We start from the raw sequence: 23545 nt of genomic DNA, 5'->3' as shown, positions 1-23545 counted from the left end.
CGGAAAGAGCGATAAAGAAAGGCACAAAGAGGGGGGAACACATTTAACATATAACATATAACATAACAACCAAACAAAACAACTCAGACCAGCAACTGAGTTACAAACGATCCTCTAGGACACAGTTGCAGCCCCCATAAGGAGGGGTCAGTAGGGTCATCACTACTCAGCCCCACTGCTGTCACTGCCTCAATCACCCAGGCAGCCTCAGGGCAGAACATCCTCTGTGGTGCTCTGATCACAGAGGATGCAGAGCTTCCTGAAGGATGGTCCTCGGAGCACACAGGGGCCCAGACTTGGGTGTTTATTACCTCTTGGCAAAAGGAAAACAGACACTGAGAAGACTGCAAACCCAGACACCTGGCACAGAGGCAGGCACAAGCCTGTCTTTAGCATGTGGCCAGTTGCAGGCGCACCTCTTTCTTGGTTCCTACTATAATCTTTCATTTCCATGAATATGAGGCATCTACAGGGGTACTGTGAGTTCTCAAAGCTCAGGACAGAACAAAGAGATTTAGTTCCCTCTTCCACACACACAAGTCTAGCTGGTGCTTGGAGGACTCTGAGTAACTGAGAAATGGGGGTGATGTTCCCTTTGGCAAAACAACACATAGGCCTGCAGAGTGAGCTAACCCTTACCACCTACTCAGAACTACAATCTCAGAGTACAGCGGAGAAGACAAAACTCATAGAAGACCAAGACAGCACCCGTGTGGCACCCTGGGACCATTTTTTGGATGCAAAGCCTTCCTTTCTCCCAGTAAGCCCCACTCAGTCATTGGTGGGTGACGCTGGTAAGCAAGATTTTAGTTTATGCTTATGTGGTGGATGTAAAGTTCAGTGAGTGCCAGGGGCTGTAAAAAGTGTGATTCTGCCTCAGAGAACCCATATGGTTTCTGGGAAGTCAAGGCCAACCACAAAAGAAGACAGTATGGAAAACCATAGCCTGAGCAGAGATGCTCTGACCGAGGTCTGAAAGGCAGGAGGCAGCAGAGGAGAGTCTGGGATGCCCATCTGTACCCAGTTGGGGGAAGGCCAGCAGCAGGCTGGGAGAAGTGGGTCCTACACTGTGGAAGAGGTTATTGTGGTGGAAAATGGGACCACTGCCCTGGGCGTTCTGGAGTCCGGGAGCAGTCCCTTATCAAGTCTTGAGAAGGCTCGTTGTGGGCAGGATCCCTTGCTCCTCCAAGGCACCTGGCTGGGAGAAGCTGACTGCAGCAAGGGCTGATAGCAAGGCTGACCAGGCATGCTCAGGGGAGACAGGAGGCTCCCGAAGGTGATGGACTGCTTCCACTGGGCTGCAATCCCCTCCTGCCTGCAGGGAAATGACTTGGAACAGGTACAAGAATTTGAACTGCCAAACTGCATTTGCTTGGTGACTCTGGTTGCTTGTGAGAAGTCTGCTCAGGGAGGCACCTCTGTTCCGGACGATTATGTGTGGCACATGCCCACAGACCTATCCCTCACAGTTGGGTCTGAGGAGCTTGGGGATTACTGCAGCTCCTCACTCTGGCATTCAGAATCTTGGCCACCCACCCCATTCTACTTGCTTCTCCCCAGTCCCAACCCAAGCCAGACTGGCCTCTTTGTATTTTTCACTGGCGCCCTGACTGGCCTTCCTTTTCTGGGCCCCTCTTCCATTCTATACCACGCAGGGTTCACCCCACACCCACTTCAGCAGGGTCAACCCTTTCCCCTGGGACCTGACAACTTCCTGCTCCATCTGCAGTTAGCAAAGAAGACCAGTAAAACATGGCCCACTCCAGTTTGCCCTACAAACCTGGGAGAGGGAGCTGAACAAGAAATACACATCTGGGACCAGTGGTGGTTTGCTTGTCTTTAAAGAGAGGTGTAGTTGAAGCTAAAAGGCTGCAGCCCTGGCCAACAGTAGAATAGAAAACAGGCCCAAAGATGCATTGGTTAGAGATGAAGATTGTCCAAGTGGAGGAATAAAGTGGACTGGTGTGCTGGAAGGAGAGAAGTTTTTCTCTAGATCTGGAGGCTGGAAATAGGAATGGCAGGAAGGCACTTCGATCACGGCCACAAATATATGAGAACCTGGAGGACCTATGATCAGAAAACCTGCTGGGTCAATAGCTGGGGAGGGGGACTTAATGGCTGCCTAAAGGGGTAAGCCGGAGGGAGGAGGGGCGTGATATAGAATCCCATGTCAGCTTCTCCCTCCAAAGGCTGGCCTACTTGGGCAGGGAAGCCACCATAAAGTAGTTGATTCTGATGGTACACATGCTTAAATAACTTTGCCTGATATGGTGCACTGATACATGGAATTGCTGCTTCCCTCTGTACTCTGTCCCATGGAAGACACACACCTGTGTGTGTGTGTGTGTGTGTGTGTATTTATATATTTCATTTTATTTTTTTACCAAAGTATCATTCCATTGTCCATTCAACACTTGTCATTCACCTGTGTTATGCCTGGCCCTGTGCTGGGCACTGGAGACACAAGGAATGGGCACGACCTTTGCCCTCAGGAGATCACTGCCGAGAGCCGCAGATAGCATCATGCACCAGAGGGGAAGTGGAAGGTGCCCCACAGAGTCTTTAGACACAAAACTGAACATTATTAAAATGTTTTTCTTTAGTACATTTAAAACCGAAACAAGCACCAATGCTGTTAGAAAATTACATTTAAATATAGTTACAAAAATGTAATCCCAAATTATAGGTGTCTCATTTATCAAAGACAAAAACTATTGGGACCATTCTTCAGATAAGGCTTTGTTTCACTTTTCCCACTTAAAATCCCACTGTGATCTTATCTCATGCTTTAAAGGATTTTATATTTTTCCCAGGCTTTCTCTTCAAAAGCTAGACCTTCTCTGGGGCCAGTCCTTATAAGTTAAAATAAAACAAGGTGAGTTCTTTAGTCAGATCGTTCGTTCGTTTGTTCGTTCATTCACTCATTCATTCAATTCATGACTTCTTGAGCACCTACCGTCGGGGCCAGGCATGTGCTAAGCCTGAGGAATTCAGTGGTGAAAAAAAGAGACAGAATCTTGCCCTCAGGGTCCTTAGGATCTAGTGAATTATCCCCAACCAGAGCCCAGGCTCCCTGAGGTTGGAAACACACAGTTTTCCACTCTGGCTTGTCCCTCTTTGTTTCTTGCTTTGTCCTAAATAGACTGACACAAAGATGTGTTGACTGTGCTCATATTCTCTACTTGGTTCAAAGGAAAATGACTCTAACTCTGTCCATAGGTTGGTTTAGTTAAGCCTCTCATCTTTCCAGTTGAAAGATTAAGGGGCATAGGTTGTGCAGGGGAGGAGTACTTTGAGAGGTGCCCCCGGAGAGGAGTGACCACAAATGTCCTTGCTTTGCACAATGAAGTCTTGCTAACCTGGTCCTGATTAACTGGATTAGGAATAAATGTCTGGCTAAAAGGCAGCCATTACAGTCTGACCAGTGACCTACATGGTAGCCTAGCATCAGTGTGCCCCATGGGGATGTGAGTGACTAACACAGCTAATCACACACTCTCTGGGGAAATTTAAGAATAAAAGATAGCCTCACCCCCTACAGAGAGAGAGAGAATGAGAATATAACAGGAGGTCTGAAGCTTAGATACACCAAGAGAAGGCAATAAACAAGCCACAAAGTGGAGGACTCCATGAAGCACTCTGAGTTATGAATAAGCAGTAGCCTAGCGTAGCATCAACACATGAAGCAGAAAGAGGCGCTGTCGAGCAACCAAAATGTTGGCACAGAGAAAACTCTAGCATCCCAGCTCTGCCCCCAGAACTACTGATGTCACCACTATGGCTGTTGTTACTCCATAAGCCATCGATTCTCTGTAAGATCCCTCTGTGCAGCTGGCCTTACCCCGTTGCTTCACCTGGGCTCAGTGATAAACTTCTACCATCTAATGGGAACCTGAACCTTTGTTCTGTCCCTGCATCCTAAAAATCCTATGCTACCATGGAAATCCACCCCCATCTAAAACCATTGTTTTGCCATTTCCAGGACCAACATTTTAGAAACCCCTTAACCAAGAGCTGGATTCTGGATCTCTAACCTCTGTCCAGATGCCCTCTGTTCAAGCCCAACCCTCTCCTGGTGCTAAGTAATGATGCAACAATTGAAAGGCGCCAGCTGGACTCAGCATTGTATGATAAAATGAATAGGTTTGCTGGCCATTTGAGCACCCTGGATAATTACTATTGATCCAAAAATGTCATGACATTTGAGAAAGAACACACTGGACAAACTAGGCACATGACATTAGATGAGTTACCTCAAACATCCTCACCTGTAAAATGGGGATAATATAGCCCCTAGGAGTTGTGAGAGTAAACAAGCTATTCTATTTCTTGCAGCAGAGTGACTGCACTTTAAAAATCCCTTTAGTTGCATGTTGTGAGGATTTGAGGATAGGTCTAGCAGCTTCTATACACCAGGTCAAGCTGCCTTTATCCCACAGGATTGACAAAAGCAGGCCCACCTTGCCAGCCAGGCTTGCAAACTGGCTTCACTTCCACTTGCACCAGGGTGTCCTGAGCAGCAGGCTTCTGTCCACAGTCATAAGCAGTCACCAGAATCTCATACTGGTGTTGCTTGTCATAGCTCAGCTTCTCGGTGTTTCTGATGTTGCCTGAGGACACAGAAATATTCAAAATTGTTTCAGATCAAGTTAAGCACACTTTAAAATCCCTTCTTCACCCCTCCAACCTTCACCAGAATGAAATGGCCCTCTTCCCAATCACTCTGTGAAAACAAGGGCAAATGGGGACACGGCTTTCACGTGCTGCCTGCTTGTACCTTGGTGACAGATTCCCAGGATCGCTTGGCTGAAGCCGCCTCAGCTGTGGGACAGGGGTGCTTCGAAATGCAAAGCGCACATTTGGAATCCAACTGTGTTTGTAAGTAATGGGTTGTTGGAAAACTCTCTCTTAAAGTGTCCCCTGTGGCTGTGTCCCCTGCTGTGAGGTGCAGAGCTCATCTGCCATAAACTCTCTGGGAAAAAGATGGAATTCAGAATTGTCCTGACACATATTTCTTAACATCTGGGATCATTGCCAGGAATGTTCACTGCCTCTTTTCACATAATTTTGCTAGCAAATAGGAAGTAAAATCAATAAGAAAATGTGTGACCTCCGTTCCAAAGCTACACAGAATAACAGATTCCTTGCCCTGGTGGCAAAGGCATTTTTCTTCTCTCAGAAAGACAAAACAGTTTTTATGAGCCATTTGTGCATTTTTATCTGTGTGGGTTTGATATTATGATTCAAAAATGCATACTTGATAATTAACGAGCAAAACTTTAATTGACCATTTTTGCTAAAATACAATTTTAGTTCCAAGAAGCTAATATAGACCCAATGTGCATTTAATAATTTTTAGTTTTTGATTCTAAGAGATTAAATTCTTCCTCTGTTGAGAGTAATTTCATTCTTGAATTCTTTTTTCTGATAGTGGAACTGACAGCAAATTAGAACCCAAATGTTATCATCATTCTTTACCAGAAGTGAAATTAAGTAAATGAAAATTAAAAAAAAAAAACCCAACAAGCAAATGAACCAATATGGAATGGCTGACTCAGGCGTATTTTTAGATTTCATCCAAACTAAGGAAAAGCTATTTAATAAACTCTTCCATTCTAACTCATATATATTGTTCATGTGAATTGAGACAACAGTGACTAAGATAAAAAAGTCTGGGAAATTAGGAACATCACATAGTGTTTTAAAGAGTGTAAAAGTTGACTCGCCAATCACCCAGTATTAAACAGAACTCAATACTAAGCCATGAGCAGGTGCTGCAAATGTGAATGTGTGTGGGGCGGGGGGGAGGGAGAGGAGGAGGAGGAGGAGGAGGAAGAGGAGGAGGAGGAGGAGGAGGGGGAGGGGGAGGGGGAAGAGGGGGAGGGGGAGGCAGTGGACCTAAGTGGTGATGAGGAGGGGAGACAGAGTTGCCTAAGACATTGGGCCAAGAATTAGAATAATTTGTTCTGCTGTCTGCTCTGGGCTGTTTCTAAAAATGCAACTGCAACCATGGATTTGATATAAAATTTACTTTAACAAAGCCATTCAAAAATCTCTGAATAAAATGGATTTGAAATATTTTTGGCCTTGTGGCTGGTGTTCAGAATCCCTTTTATTTTTCCCCAAATATTTGTTTCAGTCTAACTTGGGGCCCGCACAGGTCTGGGATGGCTTGGTGTCAGGTTGGTAACACTCCCTACGGGTACTGTTAACGAACTAGTTCACGGTTACAGTTATCACAGGGGAGGAATTCTGTCAGGTGGTGGCACCGTAATATAACCACAAGAAGGAGGTTTCAGCAACATCAAATTGAATTTTCAACAAAAAGTTTTAACTTCCTCTTTCTTTAAAGTTAAATGGCTCTCAAAAGATATGTCTCTTAGAAGAAGAAGGCTTAGGGTTTATAAGCCGTGTGACATTAAGCAGACCAAGCACTATTGATTGTACTGGAAAAATAAACACACAAGCCAGCAATCTCTGCTTCAATTTGTTGCAGCTCCTCTTCCGTAACTGTCTTAATGAAACTGTCTGGGAAACTAATTTACTTTCTCTGCCACCACCAACTTCATGTATGTGAGTCTGAGACTCAGAGCACAGAATTTCCAGCATTAGGTCTAACTGAGAATATAATGTTGTGACCAATCATTGCGTGGGGTGTAGTACTATTTGGATAAGACATCCAGTTAAAATTTTTTGATAGCTCAGAAGAAGCCATACATGTTGCTTCTGTTACGATTCTATTTTTTCTCCTCACATTTAAATGATTTCTCTTGCTAGTGCTTTCTCAGGAGAACATAGTCCCACAGTTAACCCAGGTAAAAACAGCTGCCCCTGGGCCTATCCCCCGTCCAAAAGAACCTGGGAAGCCAACTCTCAAAGAACAATCAGTACCTACCTTACATGTTGGTGAAGGTAATTTTTTAAAATTCATATGGGGAGGGAGATGCAATGAGACAAGCACAATGACCTGCACACACCTTCTGATGGAATTTAGATCGGAACAATCTTTTTGGACAGCTAAACAGGCCAGTCACTTTGCAATTATTCATACCTTTTGGGCATGCAATTCCATATCTAAAAATTGATTCCAGAAAAATGATAAAAGTTTCAGATATTTATTGTGAAAAATTGCAAATACAGGTGAAAATATGTCCATATCAGCATTATTTATTACATTGAAAAATAGGAAAGAAACTGCATGTCTGATAGTATAAGAGTCTGTGCATGAGATAGAATGTTGTTCAGCACTAAATGTGGTAATTATGAGCATTTTTAAGGATGGAAATATATATATATATATACAATCAAACGTTAAGCAAAAATGGGAGGATAAAGAAAAACAAGAAACATGTGGCCATACTTTTGTCTAAAAAGTCATAAAAAAATCTGGTAAACATGTCAGAAGTAGTTATCTTTCTAAAAATTTACTTTATTAGTGGTTATCTTTGGTGAGATTACATGTGACTTATTTCCTTCTTTATACTTTCCTGTGCTTTCCAAATTTCCCGCAAAGGGCATGCGTTAGTTTTCTAGTCCGGTGGAAAAGAAGAGTTTTCATTTCCTTTAAGAATAAGCAACGCTAAGACACGCTTCACGCAGAGGGGTCAGAGGGCCATTACTCACTGCGCAGCCTGCTGACAGTTTGGCTGAGAGAAAACGGCCCCTAGAGAACTAGAACAGTCTGTCCAGTGGCATGTGGGTATTACTGGGACATTTGCTGCTCGCACTGTGGTCATTTTCAAGTGTGGGTGAGAGTTAAGCTTGTGCCCACACTCCAGTGAGTGCCTTGTTTGCAGTATATCCACCCCCTAACACAGGCAAGATATTTAATTCCCATTTTACTGATGAGGATCTGAGGCAAGGTTCACACAAGTTGCAAAGATCACACACACACACACACACACACACACACAGTGACTGATGGAGGGTTAATACACCACTTTGTGTTTTTGAACTGAAATACCATTGCCATGTATTCCTGTCAAATATCACTAGGGATAATTATATCACTGGTGCGAAGGCCATGGGGCCAACACTCAGGGACCTGGGCTCCAGCTCCAACTCTGCCAGCTGCGTGACAGGCACTGTTAGGCAAGCTCTTTCTGCTTTAGGATTCAGTTTTCTCACCTGTTTAATGGAAATGAGCATCTAGGCCCCACCCATCTCTGAGAGACCGGCCAAGTGCCAGAAGATGGGGGCCTGGCAGCCATCTGAAATCAACCTAAAACTTTCCAAGACAGGGTAATGTTACCAGCTCAGAGTTACCTGCTCATAATTCCAGCCTGGAAATCCATGGGGAGTGAGGGAATAGCCTTCATGTCCCAAGCACCCAGGTGAATATCTAATAATCATGGTGCCATGAATAGAGCACTCCCTGTATGCAACGGATCCTGCAAGGATTTTCCCTGGGCACTGCCTGTCCCTGAGGCCTCCCAATGCCACCGTGAGGCAGGGACTACCACTGCCACCATTTCACAGGGGAGGGAGGTCGAGAACCTCTGTTGGAAGAGGTCAAGTCTGCAGTGAAGACAGGTCTTTCTGACTCTGTGTTGTCTTCTATCCTCCCTGCTGCCCTGCTCCCCTTTTTCCTGCCACAAGCAAAAGGCCTAGTAGGTTGGAGGGTCCAGGAGCCATCTACCTGAAGCCATGAGGCATCAACAAGTGGGCCCCACACTCAGCAGGACTTTTTCTGATGTGCATGCAAAGAACTTCTTCAAGGAGCCTGTAAGGTTGCTGGAAGAGTGATGGATAAGGGCCAACTGGGAAGCTCATTAGAATAGGAGCTGTTTCTGTGTCTGCCCCTAGGTCCTGCCTTCATTACTTGAAGAACTACTTTGGTAAGCCTCGCTATCGGGGCCCACACTCCCTGAGAATGCCCACTCTACCCTTCACCTTATATTGTAAACCAGTGTCGGAGGCAGAGGCCTGGCAAAGAACCATTACTCACTCTTAATGAGACAGCTAGGGAAATAAATTGGCATATGTTAGCGAAATGGCTCATCAAGGTGAGTAATTATCTCATGACTGGGGCAGTTTACCCTCTAATGAAAGAATTTGCATCTCATCCCTTATTGGCCCCTGGCTCTCCAGAGCTAAGGCAGGAGGTCCAGGAGAGCTTGACCACTCACCACAGAGACCTCCTTTTCTAGTCTTGCTCTTCATCAGGGACTTGTCATTCCCCAAATTCAAAGTTTGTGTGGACACAGACTGAACAGCTGATCATAGGGGAACAGAAAAATACAAAAGAGTTGTTTTATATTTTATGAAGTTGCATGCGTGTTGTTGTGAGATGTGTGCCTATGTGGTAGGGATGGGCCTCTTGTCTGCAGGAAAAGCTACCAGAGAGCTTTGCTAGTTGAAACTGCCCATTTCTTAGTCCTGAACCACACTTTAATTGAAGTTTGTATTTTCTCCCTTCCTTCCCTGTGCACTGATCTTGTGTCCTACACAGTTAGCATCTAGTGATGTCCAGGTGTGTAACTGTCGTTTCCACATGTTTTGGAATTTCATAAGGAAACTGCCTTCGTACAGTTCTGTTTGTGTTAGGAGTACCGACTTCCTCTTACAAGACACATCAGAAACTACCGGAGGTTAGGGATGAGGGTTTCTCCTTGGCCCCCATCCCTTCTGGAACCTGCTGCAGTTATCAGGACGCAGAAGACAATGTCATAGGGTAAGTTTCTCCTTGGTCTCAACATCAAGAAGCACTGGAAGCACTGAAGACTTGCAAGAGGGGACAGATAGTATTTCCCTCTAGGTGCTGGCTACCAGGAGGCTCAGAGCTAATTTATTGCCCAACCCTGGTTCATGGCATGCTTTGCATACCAACCTCACCCTTGATGCTGCCTGACTTTGTGTCACCTTTTATGTTGATTTTTGTCCCCACTAAATGGTAAGCTCCGTGTGGGCAGGCCCATGTCTGCTTTTGGTTCTATTCTATCTCCATTCCCAGTTTCTAGCACTGTGCTTGGCACTCAGTAAATACAGCAGTGGCAAAATTAGGTTTACAGTTGTAATACAAATAAATAATACAATAATCAATAAGTAATAATACAATAATAAACTGTGTTTTGCATACTCCTAACTGTAAACCTTTTTTTCCCCATGTCAGTATTCAGAGTAGATGAGCTTCAGGTTTAAAATTTTTGAGTCTTTGTGTAGAACTTAAATCCTATTTGAAACAAAGTAGCATAATATACATATACCCAAACACTCATGCTAATAATTAAATAATATCCTTGGCAAATAATTATCGTTTGATTGATATCAAGTTATTGAAAATTACAGTTAAAGTGGGTTGAATTGAGTGGGCCTCTGGCTGTCATGTTTATACTACAACAAGCTCTTAATTAATAGTGGTGAAATATTCAAATGGATTTATTAGGACCATTTTTAGTTCAGTAAGATCAGTTGGGATTGGAGTGTCATGGGAAGGTTCTTTCATCCTTAATTCTCACCAGGGTAAAAATTCTCAAAGCACACCTGCAAGAGCTTTAAGGATTCCTGACTGGATCTACAGCTTAGAAGCTGTTTCAGAAATCTCCACCTTGTCTTTCAGCATCTCTTTGTTTAGGAGCAGGAAGCAGAATGCTGTGGTTGGGGAATGTTTCAACTGGCTATGTTGGAAAGGGACTCAGACACAGCCAAGCTGATGGCATGACTCATGTCTGGATGACAACTGAAAAATTCTACTGGACAACCAACCTGTCTGCCGCATCCAGATAAGTGGCCTTTGAGTTCTATAGACTGTATTCCCTGAGAAGGTATCTTGGGGGCATGTTTTATACCTGGCTGGGTGGCTAGTAATATCAGGCCATCGCCTCTAGTGCAGGAATGGGTTCTGGGTTACAGAGCAGATCAGGGAGAGCAAGGGAGGCATCACTTGCTGCATACATTCAGGCCCCCACCTGGCCTTCAGAATGGAGGGAGGGGTTTCCCTGTCCCCTGCTAGGGTTCTCTCAGGAGACTCACCATTTCTGTCAATGGCAAAAGGTACATCCGTTGTGACAATTTCATAGTTGCAAATCTGGCTGTATTGGGGGGAGCAGTCCTCGTCGACAGCCTCTACCTGCAGGATGCTGTCGTAGATCTTGCCCTCTGTCACCACAGCCTTGTAGGCTGGCTCTTTGAAGGTGGGAGCAAACTCATTGACATCCTTCACCTGGATGTGGACTACAGCCCTGGAACCGCACGTGGAAAAAGAAGAGATGGTGGTAAAGAAAGAATCATACTGTCCTCCTCACCTCCCATGGGCACTGACTCAGGTCCCAGCACCAAGAAAATGGGGAAACCACAAGCTACTCATGGTGGTTGTTGTCTGAGTGCTCTGTCTGCCCTCTCATTGAACCCCATAATGAATCCACCCAAGAGAACGCCCCCTCAACTTTGACCTTCCTTGTCACCCAGGTTTAGGAAACACTATTCCTCTTGATTGTCTCTCCTTTCCCTTATTCATTTCTTCATCTGTTTACTTACTCCTCCACTGAGTAAGAACTTAACCCTCTGACTCTGTGTTAGTCTCTGAGTCAAACTCTGTAAGAGAGGGAGTTATAGCCCAAAATGAAAAGTGCTAGGACAGAGGGAAGCATGTGGCATAGCAGAAACCCAGGGAATGGTGCCAACTAGGCCTGCAGGGGTGGGCTGCCTCAGGGAACCTGAGCTCAGTTCTGAGGGTAGAACAGGACTATCTCCCCAGGAAGCAGAGCGGTAAAGAATTTCAGATGTAGAAAGTGACTGGTGCTGATGCCTGCAGTGGCCTAGAGCACTGGCCAGCAGTTGTGAGTTGTGCAGGCTGGAGCACCACGGTGTGACCACTGGGTACACATATCTGAAGAGCAGTGTGTGGCAGAGATGGTGGACAAGAGTGGGAGGAGATCCAGGGAACTGTGTCAGGTGACTCACTTGTGCGACTTCTTCCAGGCTGTCTCCCGGGGCCCCGCGCCACAGTCGTAGGCCTGGATGATGAACGTGTACTCCTTCTGCAGCTCACAGTCAATGGGGCTCTTAGCACGGAGCCGGCCCTCGCCCGAGGTCTTGTTGAGCACCACGGCCTCAAAGGGCAGCTCCTGGCCGTGGATCTTGAAGGCACAGATCTCTCCTGCGGAAGAACGAAAGACGGTGAGTGGGGGTACTGAGAACTGCCGGACTGAAGACAGAGCTTCTATTGGACCAGATTTGCAAAGCTAACACCTCCAGGCCATTTGCCCCACAAAGGGAACCATCGAACCAGAAGAAGCCTCCAGGGACCCAGACCAACATGTTCATTTCATGGGTGGTAAACTGAAGTGTTTCACATACGGAAATGTCACCCGTCAAGGGTATCTGGGAGGAAAAAAGGGGACAGTCATGTGTTGGGGAGTTGGCTGATGATCCTGGTTTCCTACTTTTCTGAGCAGACTTCCTGCTTGCCCTCTGCTCATTCTGAGATTAAAATTTGCCCACAGTCAAAAGACAAATGGCTGCAGAGGGAAGGAGGAAAAGGCCAAGGCCTTCCCAGTCTTTTGTCCTGTGCCCACATCCTTGCTCCATGAAGGTTGCTCTGTGGACCAGCAACATGAGCATCCCCTGGCAGCTTGTTAAAATACAGATGGCCAGGTGCCTCCCAGACCTCCTGGGTCAGAATCTGCATTTTAGCAGGGTCCCCAGGCAATTTGCTTGCTTGCTCAATGTGAGCTGCACACTTCTTCTCCCGCCTTTGCTCCTGGTTTAAACACCCTGTTTCTGCAGCCATATTTTCCTGGCCCCTCCATGGCTCTCCACCTACCACTTTCCTGTGGAAAAGGAGAAGCCATTCCAAGTTGCAATTTTCTCTCAAAACAGTCGGGGCGAGTCTATGTGAGTTCCGGAATCCCTGCGGAGCCTGAGAAACTAACTTCTTAAAGGGCTGAACATGTTGTGAAATTAATGCTTTTCTCATCCTCAGCTGGGTTAATGTATATTATAACTATTTCTCTGTATTAAAATGATAAGGCCATGAAAATATCTTCCTTGTCTCAGTTGATGGATATTTGTTTCTTGAACCCTGACTGCAAGTAAGCCCTGTACTGTGTGCCTTGGGAAGTGCTGAAAATTTGAAGCATGCTCTCTTCTTGTATTGAAGGAGTTTGCCAACTTGTTGGTGAGACAAGGTCTAGATGTCCAGAAAGACCATTCAGAGTGCAAAGGGGTGTGTGAGTGTCACGTGGCATGGGCAGCAAGGGGTTCAGCTATAGGCTGCCGGGGAGTAAAACGCAGGCTTAGAGCATAGCGGTCTGCATTCACAATCCCTGCTTGCCACTTACCGCTGATGTAGTCAAATTGTATTGATTCTCTGGGTCTCAATTATGTAAATGGTCCAGGAGGTAGTATTGGAAGGAGGCATTTACCTTGAGATACCCCAACCCTGGTCTGACACTGCCCCAGCTGCACAGCTGGAACCACCGTGGGGCACCAAGGGTACACAGTGATAGGGGGTCCTCACTCTCAGGGTGACCAGGCACCTGCTCTGCTGTTCCAAAGTGACACTGTGAGAAGAAGGGACAACACCCCTGCTCTGTGCCAGGTACTGAGCTTTGTGTCTCCACCCAGGTGACCTCACTTAATCTTCATAACAAACCTGCCAGGCAGATGTTTTATGCCAGTTTGCACAAATTAGAAAAAAAAAATGGATCAGAGAGGTCATTACTTGGTCAGGGTCACAGAGCTAGAAAGTTGGTGTAAAGCCCAGATATGGCTGACTTCGAAGACTACCCGTTCTACTCCCCCGCACCACCTCCAAGCAGCCCCGTAACTTTCAAGGGACCACTGAGGGGACTGCTTCCTGTCACAGTCTGTATTCTCATTCAAGTCTTGCTCAGGGGAGAAGTTCCCCATTTTACATGTAGGAAGCACGCCCTGATCTCTTACTAACAAGGTTTTCTGAGATGATCAATCAATAACAAACTTACCTTTAGGCTTTTGGTTTTTATTATTTCATTGATCTTCAGTTTCCTTACGAACACTCCATTTTCACTGTATCCCCTCCTGGCCATTTCTCAAATGTAGTTGCGGGATAATGGATAAGATAGACAGGTTGTGGGCCAGGCTCTAACAAGAAGGCCGGTTCCCATTATACCGGCTGTTGCTGAGGATCGCTCGCATCCCTGACAAAGCGGATCTGCAGCCCTCAGGGCGGGAGGACAGGTTTCGTCTCATCCTCAAGTTATTTCTGCTCTGAATTATCTGGGGTTAAATGGATGAACTTCTAAAGTGCCTGCCTTGTGATTCTATCCAGAGATCAATGCCAGTAGAGGAATATTACTGCCGAATATGTCCAGACATTCTGGGGCGTTCTCTGAAGCGCCCAGCCGCTGCTCTGATTAGAAGCCCAATCAGACCGTTTCTCTTTGAAGAGTCCAGTTAAACCAAATATAAAAGAAGGTAATTTTCTGTTGGCAACATTTGATTACAATTAAAGTAGTTCTTAAGTCTCAAACACCCTTCACAAGAGGGCAGGAGAGGAAGGAGAAAGAGGAGAAAGAGGAGGGGGGAGAGGAGACACAGGGGAGGGTGAGATGAAGGGAACCTCAGGGCCATGTACTTTCATCCTACTAAATTCAGCTCAATTCAAGTCCATAGACCCTGTATTTTCTGAAAACTGACGAAGTGCCAGGTACTGATGCCGGGCCTGGAGATACAAAGAAAATGACTTGGACACTTTACAATGTAAGGGTACCTTATCCTAAAGCACTCGTCACTTAGAAGAGACAGTCAACAGGGGCAATGAAATGCTCACTTAGTTTTCACCAGCTCCGGCTGAGTTAGGTTTTAGCCTCCTGGAACAAAACCTGGAAGTCACTCACCCTCACTTATCCCTCCTCTTCATCTGACACTTATGTTCTGGTTGCGAAGACTTTCCTTCATTTAGCCATCCATTCATTCACCTCGTAAATATTAATTAGGGGCTATGTGCCCAGAACTGATAAAACAGTGAAGAAGAAAACCAGACCAATCCTGGCCTATAAGCAGTTGGCAGTCCAGCATGGAGGGAAATAAGTGATCCTTGGATCACATACTTACATGAAAAAGGGTGCCTGTGAGAGGTGATTGGGGCTAGGACCGTTCTGATCTGGTCAGGCAGGCAGGTCTAACCTAAGGATGTGACGGCTGCGCTGGGACCACAGGAAGAGAAAGAGGAACACATCCAGGACGTGAGGAAGGAAAGTGAGCATTAGGCAGTGGGGACAGCACATCACAGGGCCCTTCCGCAGGAAGAAACTGTCAGGCTAAGGGACTTCAGGGCCAGTATGGCAGGAGCAGAGGCAATGGGGCACAGCTGGCTACGTGGGTGTGAGGACCGGGCAGGGCCCGTGCTCAGCTCAGACAGATCCTGAGCTTGGTTTAAATCTCTGCTGTCGCCACCTTGAATTCTTAATAATTTTATCTTTGAGCTTATGTTTTGTAAACAAAGTCTGACGGATGGATGACGGAGCATGCTGTGAGCAGAGACTGGTGCGATATGCACATTGATGGTCCTTGCTGCCCCATTCACGTATAGCATCCTGACTGCCCCATGAGCACAGAATTCCGGTGCAGCCAGGATGCATGGGAGTTCAGCGGGACTCAGTGATAACAAGGTAAGCACGTGACACTGAGGACTGAGGTAGCAGAGAGCTGACAGCCCCAAGAGGCCATCCCTTCTGTTTGAACCAAAGGGGCTTTGACCACCGAAAGAAGGCAAGGGTATTTTAAAAAATATGGTCAAGCAAAATATGATTAACCAAATGTGTCCTTTATTAGTCCTGTTAATTCTTTATAGTAGCCAACAACTTATGCTACAAATGATGATAGACAGGAAAAGGAAAGATAAGACAACCCCATAGTTCCTTTTCTTTTTGGACTGTCTTTTCTATCTGTGAGCCAAAGGTAGAGAGTGTTAGTAGAATATGTACATATCAAGAAGTGAAGTAAAAATAGTTGAGTTTGCTTTACGTGGCATTTACACTGCTCTGGAAAAGGATTTAATATATGAGCCACATGGGCTACACAATGCAAATTCTGTAATTTTCAGAGATTCTTCATAGCAATTAACTACTCTTATATTTACATTTAAAACCGGCATTGTACAATATAGAGATAAATGGTAAAATTCATGCTAATAAATTAAAATTTTAATTTTTCTTTATTCAGAATGACATCAAATAGCAAATTTACAATACTACATGTTAAGAGACAGACTGTGGAAGAAAGGTCCCAGGATGGAGTCCTGAGAAGGAAGAATATTTAAAACTGCAGTTCCCATTGCTAGTGACACATTGAGCTGTTTTGATCTTTTGGTAGGGCTGTCGCTAGAATTTGTTATTATTAATAAAGCACCGCAGGGAGAGGATGATGTACTTAAAAAGGAAAAGACCAGACTGAAACGTTTCCAGATAAAAACATCACTTTTAAATCTCCATAATACCCAAAGCAATCTATAGGTTAATGCAATTTCTATCAAGATTCCAATGATATATTTCACAGAACCAGGACAAATATTTCAAAAATTTATACGGCACCACAAAAGGCCCTGCATAGCAACAGTGATCCTGAGAAAGAAGAACAAAGTTGGATGAATCATGGTACCTAATATCAAACTATACTTATAAGGCCATAGTAATCAAAACAGTATGGTACTGGCATGAAAACAGACACATAGATCAATGGAACAGAATAGAGACTCTAGAAATAGACCCACACTTTTATAGTCAATTAATTAATATTAAACAGAGAAAGCCAGCTCATACAATGGGCTTAAGATAGTTTATTCAATAAATGGTGTTGGGGAAATTGGAGAGATACATGCGGAAAATATGAAACTAGACCACCTTCCTATACTACACACAAGAATAAATTCAAAATGGATTAAAGAATTAAATGTGACACCTGAAACCATAAAAATCTTAGAAGAAAACACAGGCAGCAAAATCTTGGACATAGCTTGCAGCAGTATTTTATCAGATATATCTCCTCAGGCAAGGGAAACAAAAGAAAGAAATAAACAACTGGGACTACATTAAACTAAAAAGTGTTTGCACAGCAAAGGAAAACATCAGCAAAGTAAAAAACCCCACAGAATGGGAGAACATATTCGTCAATACATCTGATAAGGGGTTAATGTCCAAAATTTATAAAGAACTTACAAAACTCAATACTAAAAAATCAACCCAATTAAAAAAGTGGGCAAAGGACCTGAATAGACACTTCTCCAAAAAGGACGTACAGATGGCCACTAGACATGTGAAAAGATGCTCAATGTCACTAATCACCAGAGAAATGCAAATTAAAACCACAATGAGATATCATCTCATACCTGTCAGAATGGCTATCATCAATAAATCAACACACAAGTCCTGGAGAGGATGTGGAGAAAGGGGAACCCTTCTGCACTATTGGCAGGAATGCAGACAGGTGCAGCGATAGCCGCTGGAAAGCAGTATGGAGATACCTCAAAAAATTAAAAATGGATCTGCCTTTTGACCCAGTGATCCCACTTCTGGGAATATATTGGAAGGAACCCAAAACATGAATTCAAAAGAACATAAGCACCCCTATGTTTACTGCAGTGTTATTTACAAACACCAAGATACAGAAGCAGCCCAAGTGTCCTTCAGTAGGTGAGTGGATAAAACAACTATAGGACATTTACGCAATGGAATACTACTTGGCTGTAAGAAAGAACAAAATTTTACCCTTTGTGACAATATGGATGGACCTGGAGAACATTATGCTAAGTGAAATAAGCCAGTCAGAGAAAGACAAATACCATGTGATTTCACTTATATGGGGAATCTAATGAACAAACTGAATTAACAAGCAAAACAGAGACAGACTCAGAGAGAGCAGGCTGACAGCTAAGCAGGACTGGGAGGCCAGTGGAGGGATTGAGCAAAAAGGAAAAAGGACTCATGGGCGTGGACAACAACGTGGTGATTGGGGGTGGGGGGGTGGGGAGGGAGTATAAGGGGACTAAATGGTAATGGAAAAATACAATAAAAGTAAAAAAAGGAACTTAGTACATTTTTAAAAAGATGTTAACATGGATATTTGGTAACTGTCTACGTTATCTTTGCAATTTTTCTATAAATCTAAAATTATTCTAAAATAATAAGTTTATTGGAAAAAAATCTTGCTTTCCAACATGGTTTCTTGGATGGGAAAGCTGGTGTGCCAGGACCTGTGTGTGGGAAGTACAGCATCTAGGTGACCATGCACTTTGGACCAACCAAGGGGAAATGAGGCCAGCTGCTGTCAGACCTCTGGGTGCTGTCTGACACTGGCTGTGGCCTAAGGTGGCCAAACTCAGCTTCACCAAGAGCTTCCATGAGGGGCCAGGGTAGAAGGTGCATCCTTGCTGTGCCTGATGGAGGGCAATGGCTCCAGCCCTTCAGTCACCTCTCTGTGTCTCAAATTAATTTCTCCACCGCAATAGCACACCTCTCAACACACCTGCAGAAATTGATGTCGTTGTCTCTCAATTCCCCCCATAAGATTTTGGGGGCAATTTATGAACAAATGAATTCATTAAAACTAATTTTTAGGATGTATTTTGTTCCTATCCTTGAATAACCTTGAACAACAGATTGTGTTGATTCCATTTTTCCGATGAGGAGACTGAGTCTCAGAGAGATTAAGTGGCTTACCCAAGGTCGCTCACCAGTAAGGAGCAGATCAAGGACTGATTAAATCTCAACCTCAATCTCAATCTAGCACTCTCTTTGTTCTTTCCTGTGTTTATCCCTGGGCAATTGTGATGTTTTTGGACAGAGCTTCTCAAAGTGGGCTCTCTGTATCACTGGGATCCCCAAGACCTTTCTGCAGGATTCACAAAGTCAAACTTATCATCCTCTGATTTTTTCACTGGGTTAATATTTGCACTAATGATATAAAAGCAATGGTGAATGAAAGTGTTGGCGACTTAGTAGCACCTAACTGCATTTTTTGGTCACATATAGTCACAATAAAAAACAAACAAATAAGGCCAATTGCACTTAAGAATAACTTTAATAATGCAGTAAATATGAACTATTTTATTAAATCTTAATCCTTGAGTATACATATTTTAATATTCTGTGTGCCAAAATGGAAAGTACACATAAAACACCTTTGTAAAGCGAAGTGTGCTGGTTTGTCTCTAGGAAAAGCATTTGTGTGATTTAAGATTAGTTGGGAGTTGAACTACGAACTCTCTTCATGAAATGCCAGTTTGATTTAAAAAGAATGATTGACAGAGAACAATGTTTATTCAAACTTGAGTGTGTTGCAGACTTGTTTTGTTGTTGTTGTATTTTTTTAAGTAAGCCTGTCACTTCAGGGAAAAGAACTAGTAGCATTTGTGGCCAAAAATAAAATCCAGCTTTTCAATTTTGGAAAACTGATGTATGCCACAGTGAATTTGACAATATATCAAACTTTAATACTTTTCTGATGAGAGGAGAGTGATATTAATGAATATGATTGTTTGATATCATATAATGAATTACATCAAATCTTGAAAGATCTATTTAACAATCAATCAATCAATATGTTCCAAATGACCAATGCATAATGTTATGTAGTCATGTATGGGTGAAGGACTCTTTCAAAGTGCAAAATCGATCAATGGATTTTCTTATAGCAGTGTGTTAGTTCATTAATGTGATTTCAGATTCTTTATTGTAACTAACCTTTAATAAACTATTACTTACGGAGCTCTGGTATAGTATCAGAGAAGACTCTATATTTACCTGAAAAGGTCATTAAATACTCCTCTCTTTTCCAACTAAATACCTAGGTGAGGCCACATTTTTTTTTTTTTTTGACCTACTTTGACCTAAGCAACACATCACAACAGGTTGAAGGCAGATATAGATGTGAGGAGCTAGCTGTCTTCCATTAAGGTAGACATGGAAGAGGTTGCAGAAATGTACACATTGCCACCTCTCACACTAATTTTATTTTGGAAAATGCATTTTTTTGGTCAAATTATATTATATACTTTAACTTGTAATGAGTTTATTATTGTTATTTTAAAATAAATTAAGAAATAAGGACTTGAAAGTTTCTCAGTTTTAATTTCTAATACAGTAAGTGTTGACAGATATTGATGGGGGAACTGTGGAGTTAATTTTTTTTTTACCTTAATAGGCTTAGTAATTAATGCATGTAGAAAGCTGTTGTTCTAGGAACTGGAATGCATGACCAGACCCGCCCTGACTCCAGGAGGCCTGCAAGAAACTCAGCCCTTGCACCCCAGGTGGACTAAAAGCAATCAAGATGGTATCTGAGCCCTTGTGCACCAGCAAGAGAACATCTGCTGACCAGGACACAGATAAAGAATCACTGGTCAGCAGATGAAGGGATGCTAGGGAAATCACTGGACTGCAATTTTTATTTAATTAACCTTTTTTCCCTGAATTCCAAACTCCTTATCTACCCTTTCCTTCTCCTTATAAAAAAGGCTGCCTTGAGATCAGATGTTAAGGCAGTTGTTAGGGTACATAATCTGACGTCTTTTCAGATCTCTGGCATCTGAATAAAGCACCCATAAAGATTCAATTCTTGTCTCTACTTATTGGTCGTGGTAGTGCCAGGCAGCATGAATGCCAACTTTTCTGGATTGAATATAATCCACTAAGACAAAAGCTCTTGAGGGTCACTAATAATGTTTGGTTTCATGAAGAAGTCATGAGATCAAAAACCTTTTAATACACCAACGATAGTTTCCATGCAGACAATTCCATGTCCTGTTCCTGATGCTTGTAACAGGACCCATCACTTCTCAGAAAACTTTCAATCTCAGAGCAACCCAATTTGCTATATATCTCATAGCTGCGGCATCTGTATAAGAGTAACTAGGCAGACCCATCCACAGAGTGCTGAGGGCAGAGAACTTCATTTCCAGATTTCATCTAAGCACAAATGTTTAAAAATCTGGCTCTGGAGTCAGACAGGTTGGACTTACATCCTACCCTAGTGGTTAACTACCTATGGGACCTTGGGCAAGCCATTTGTCTCTCTGTGCCTATTTCCTCATCTGCAAAATGGGAATATATTACTAATAGTTACTTCACAGGATTATTGATGGGAGGATTAAATGAGCTAACAAGTGAAGCACTTAACAGCACGTGGTACGAAGTAAGTACTATAGGCGTTAGCTCTTGTCACTGTCATTATATTGCAGAAAAGTCAGTCACACATGTCTGGAAAACTCTCTATTTGTATTGGAGAACTGAAAAGGCCAAATGTAGATATCATTTTACCATCAGAAATGTTTTAAATGTATGTCACATGTGTCATTAAAAAACTATCTGGCTCTTCGAAGTATCTTGCACCTATTAACCATAGCTTACACATATTTATTTTCCCTTACATCATTGGCCAATGACTGCATCCTATGTATTTGCAAAATCTCATCCAGGACCAGTACTGCCTCATGGGGAATGTTTACTGGGGGCGGGTGGGTCTTGATTTTGCTTTTCACAATGACTAAAAGTTGCTAATGGACTTGATTCGACAAGAGTCCAGGATATTAAATATTTTGCCCCAGGCAGGTCAGTCATATAACCAACAACCCTCTCACCTAAAATGGCTATAGTACCTCTTGAGAAACATTGTACCTCAAGCATGTAGCTAGTTCTCAAGGAGCAAACACCAGTCCGGTTGCATGACCCCAGGTTTGAGGACACTGATTGATCCGTAGAGGCTTCTCCAGATTGGTGAGATCCCTCCAGGTGGAGGATGACACCATCTGCTTTCAGCTGCACACTCTGTGCCCCTCAGTTCACACACTTGGCAGACTGATCATGCTGCTGGAGGGCTGGGCAGATGAGGTTTTTAACGTGTACTCTGTACCTATACATAGAGTCACCTGCAATCACTTTAGGTATAAGAAAATGGGAAAGGACAAATGCTAGTCACTTCAAGAGGTATCATGCTCAGAATAGCAAATTAGGGCTGAACTTGGAAATAAATCTATATTTAAAAAAGAAAAGTTGATTTTAAACCCTCTCACTTCAGATAAATACTTAAAATTTCCACAAGTAGAAAGTTAACGGAAAAGATTCAATGGTTGTCACTTTGGCTGTTCCCCCATGTGTCTAGGGGACAGGGATATTTTGGACAGGCTTCTCTTTGGCAAGCAGATGACCTCGATCTCAGCCCCAACTTCTCTTTTTGGGCTGTGTGACCTTCTGTCGCTCATTACAACTGAGAATGTATCATGCCTGATGACAAAGGTGTCATGAGACTGCAATGACACTAAATGAGGAAGAGTTCTGGGAAGTACAAAGATTTACTTACTTTTTATTATTATAGTAAGTCCCACCTTCAAGCCTGAAGTACCTCAATGTATATTAGCAACTTATCTTGCTTTTATTAGAAACCAAAGAGGGAATGTCACCATTTAAACCTTTCTGTCACTTAATACTGAGCAAAATACAAACAACTATTTTATTTAAGAAGTTGTTTTCCTAAAGCTTTATGCTGAAATAAAAATTCCCCTCTTTTTGGAAGATGAATACAGTAGTTACTAAGTTGCTGAAAAACCAATGAAGATGATGCATTTTTCATTCTTTGGCAATTTTTGTTAAATGAATAAATGATGTAAAAACTAATCAATATGCTCAGAGACTTGGAGAGGTCCCCATGACTCAGCTAGTCACAACTGGGTCAAGTAGAGCTTGAAGACATTTTGGATGGTCATTTGGTCTTGAGGGTGCTTAATAGACTGGAATTCAAAAACTTCAGGTACAAAAATGTGCTGTATTTATCATGCACTCAGCAAAACTTCCCTGGGCATAAATAACATGGTGAAAAAGTGAGTGAACAATAATAATTTATAAAATCAACTGCAGCTCACATTTATTAGCATTTATGATGGACCAGGGACTTATTTAAACCTACAGTAAAAGCCACCTGCCTCTCTGCATGTGCTGACCTGCCTCGCCGAGCAACGGACATTTAGATAAATCAGAGACTAGGTCTGTGTTCACAGACAAGAGAAGGAGGCAGATGAACAAAGACTTCAGTGCAATAAAGTACTGCAAAGGCTGCAACAGGTGTTCTGGGTGTTGTGAGGACACAAATGATGACAGATCAGTCGCTCTCACCCCTAGATACTTCCAGAATTAGGTGTTTGCTGTCATGTAGCCACCGCAGAGGAAGGCTGTGCCTGCAAGAAGGAAGAAGTTTCAACCTAAACAACTTTGCTGAGACAAGCCTCTGCCCCAGATAGGTCAGCCTTATAGCGCCTATGAGCACTATCATGTCTTTTTCTCTACAGTGGTGTTTCTGTGCTTCTGTTCCTAGTAGAAAGGTATACAGGTCAATGCCTGACAGTTAGGTAAACCCGCATTCAAACTCTGACTCTTCCCTTGTCATCTCCATAACTTCAAAAAGTTAATGTTTCTATACCTCCATGCCCCCATTTGTGAAGTGGGAATAAAGCCATCTCCCTTCTATGTTAAATATACTATAATCAAAATAGTACTTTTTTTTAAAACTGAGAATTTACTATGGTGTAGACTGGGTTGAGTGATTTGTGTAACATCATGTAATTTAATTCTCACCA

The 23545-nt window shown here is 43.3% G+C and overlaps 1 protein-coding gene across 1 annotated transcript in view; it reads right to left on the bottom strand.

The window, feature by feature from the left end:
- CLSTN2 (calsyntenin 2) overlaps positions 1-23545 on the bottom strand; it is a 564551-nt gene that overhangs the window by 111249 nt on the left and 429757 nt on the right. The window contains exons 3-5 of the mRNA XM_054595487.1: positions 11902-12097; positions 10972-11180; positions 4461-4610 (exon numbers count right to left, since the gene is read on the bottom strand). Coding sequence (XP_054451462.1) covers positions 4461-4610; positions 10972-11180; positions 11902-12097 — 555 coding nt within the window. The remainder of the gene's footprint in view (positions 1-4460; positions 4611-10971; positions 11181-11901; positions 12098-23545) is intronic.

This window comes from Pteronotus mesoamericanus, unplaced genomic scaffold (assembly GCF_021234165.1).
Source record: "Pteronotus mesoamericanus isolate MK-2021 breed Mesoamerican mustached bat unplaced genomic scaffold, CSHL_Meso_final scaffold_54, whole genome shotgun sequence".
Lineage (NCBI taxonomy): Eukaryota > Metazoa > Chordata > Mammalia > Chiroptera > Mormoopidae > Pteronotus > Pteronotus mesoamericanus.
The sequence above is the reverse complement of the archived record's forward strand: the minus strand, read 5'-3'. Positions and strand labels throughout refer to the sequence as shown.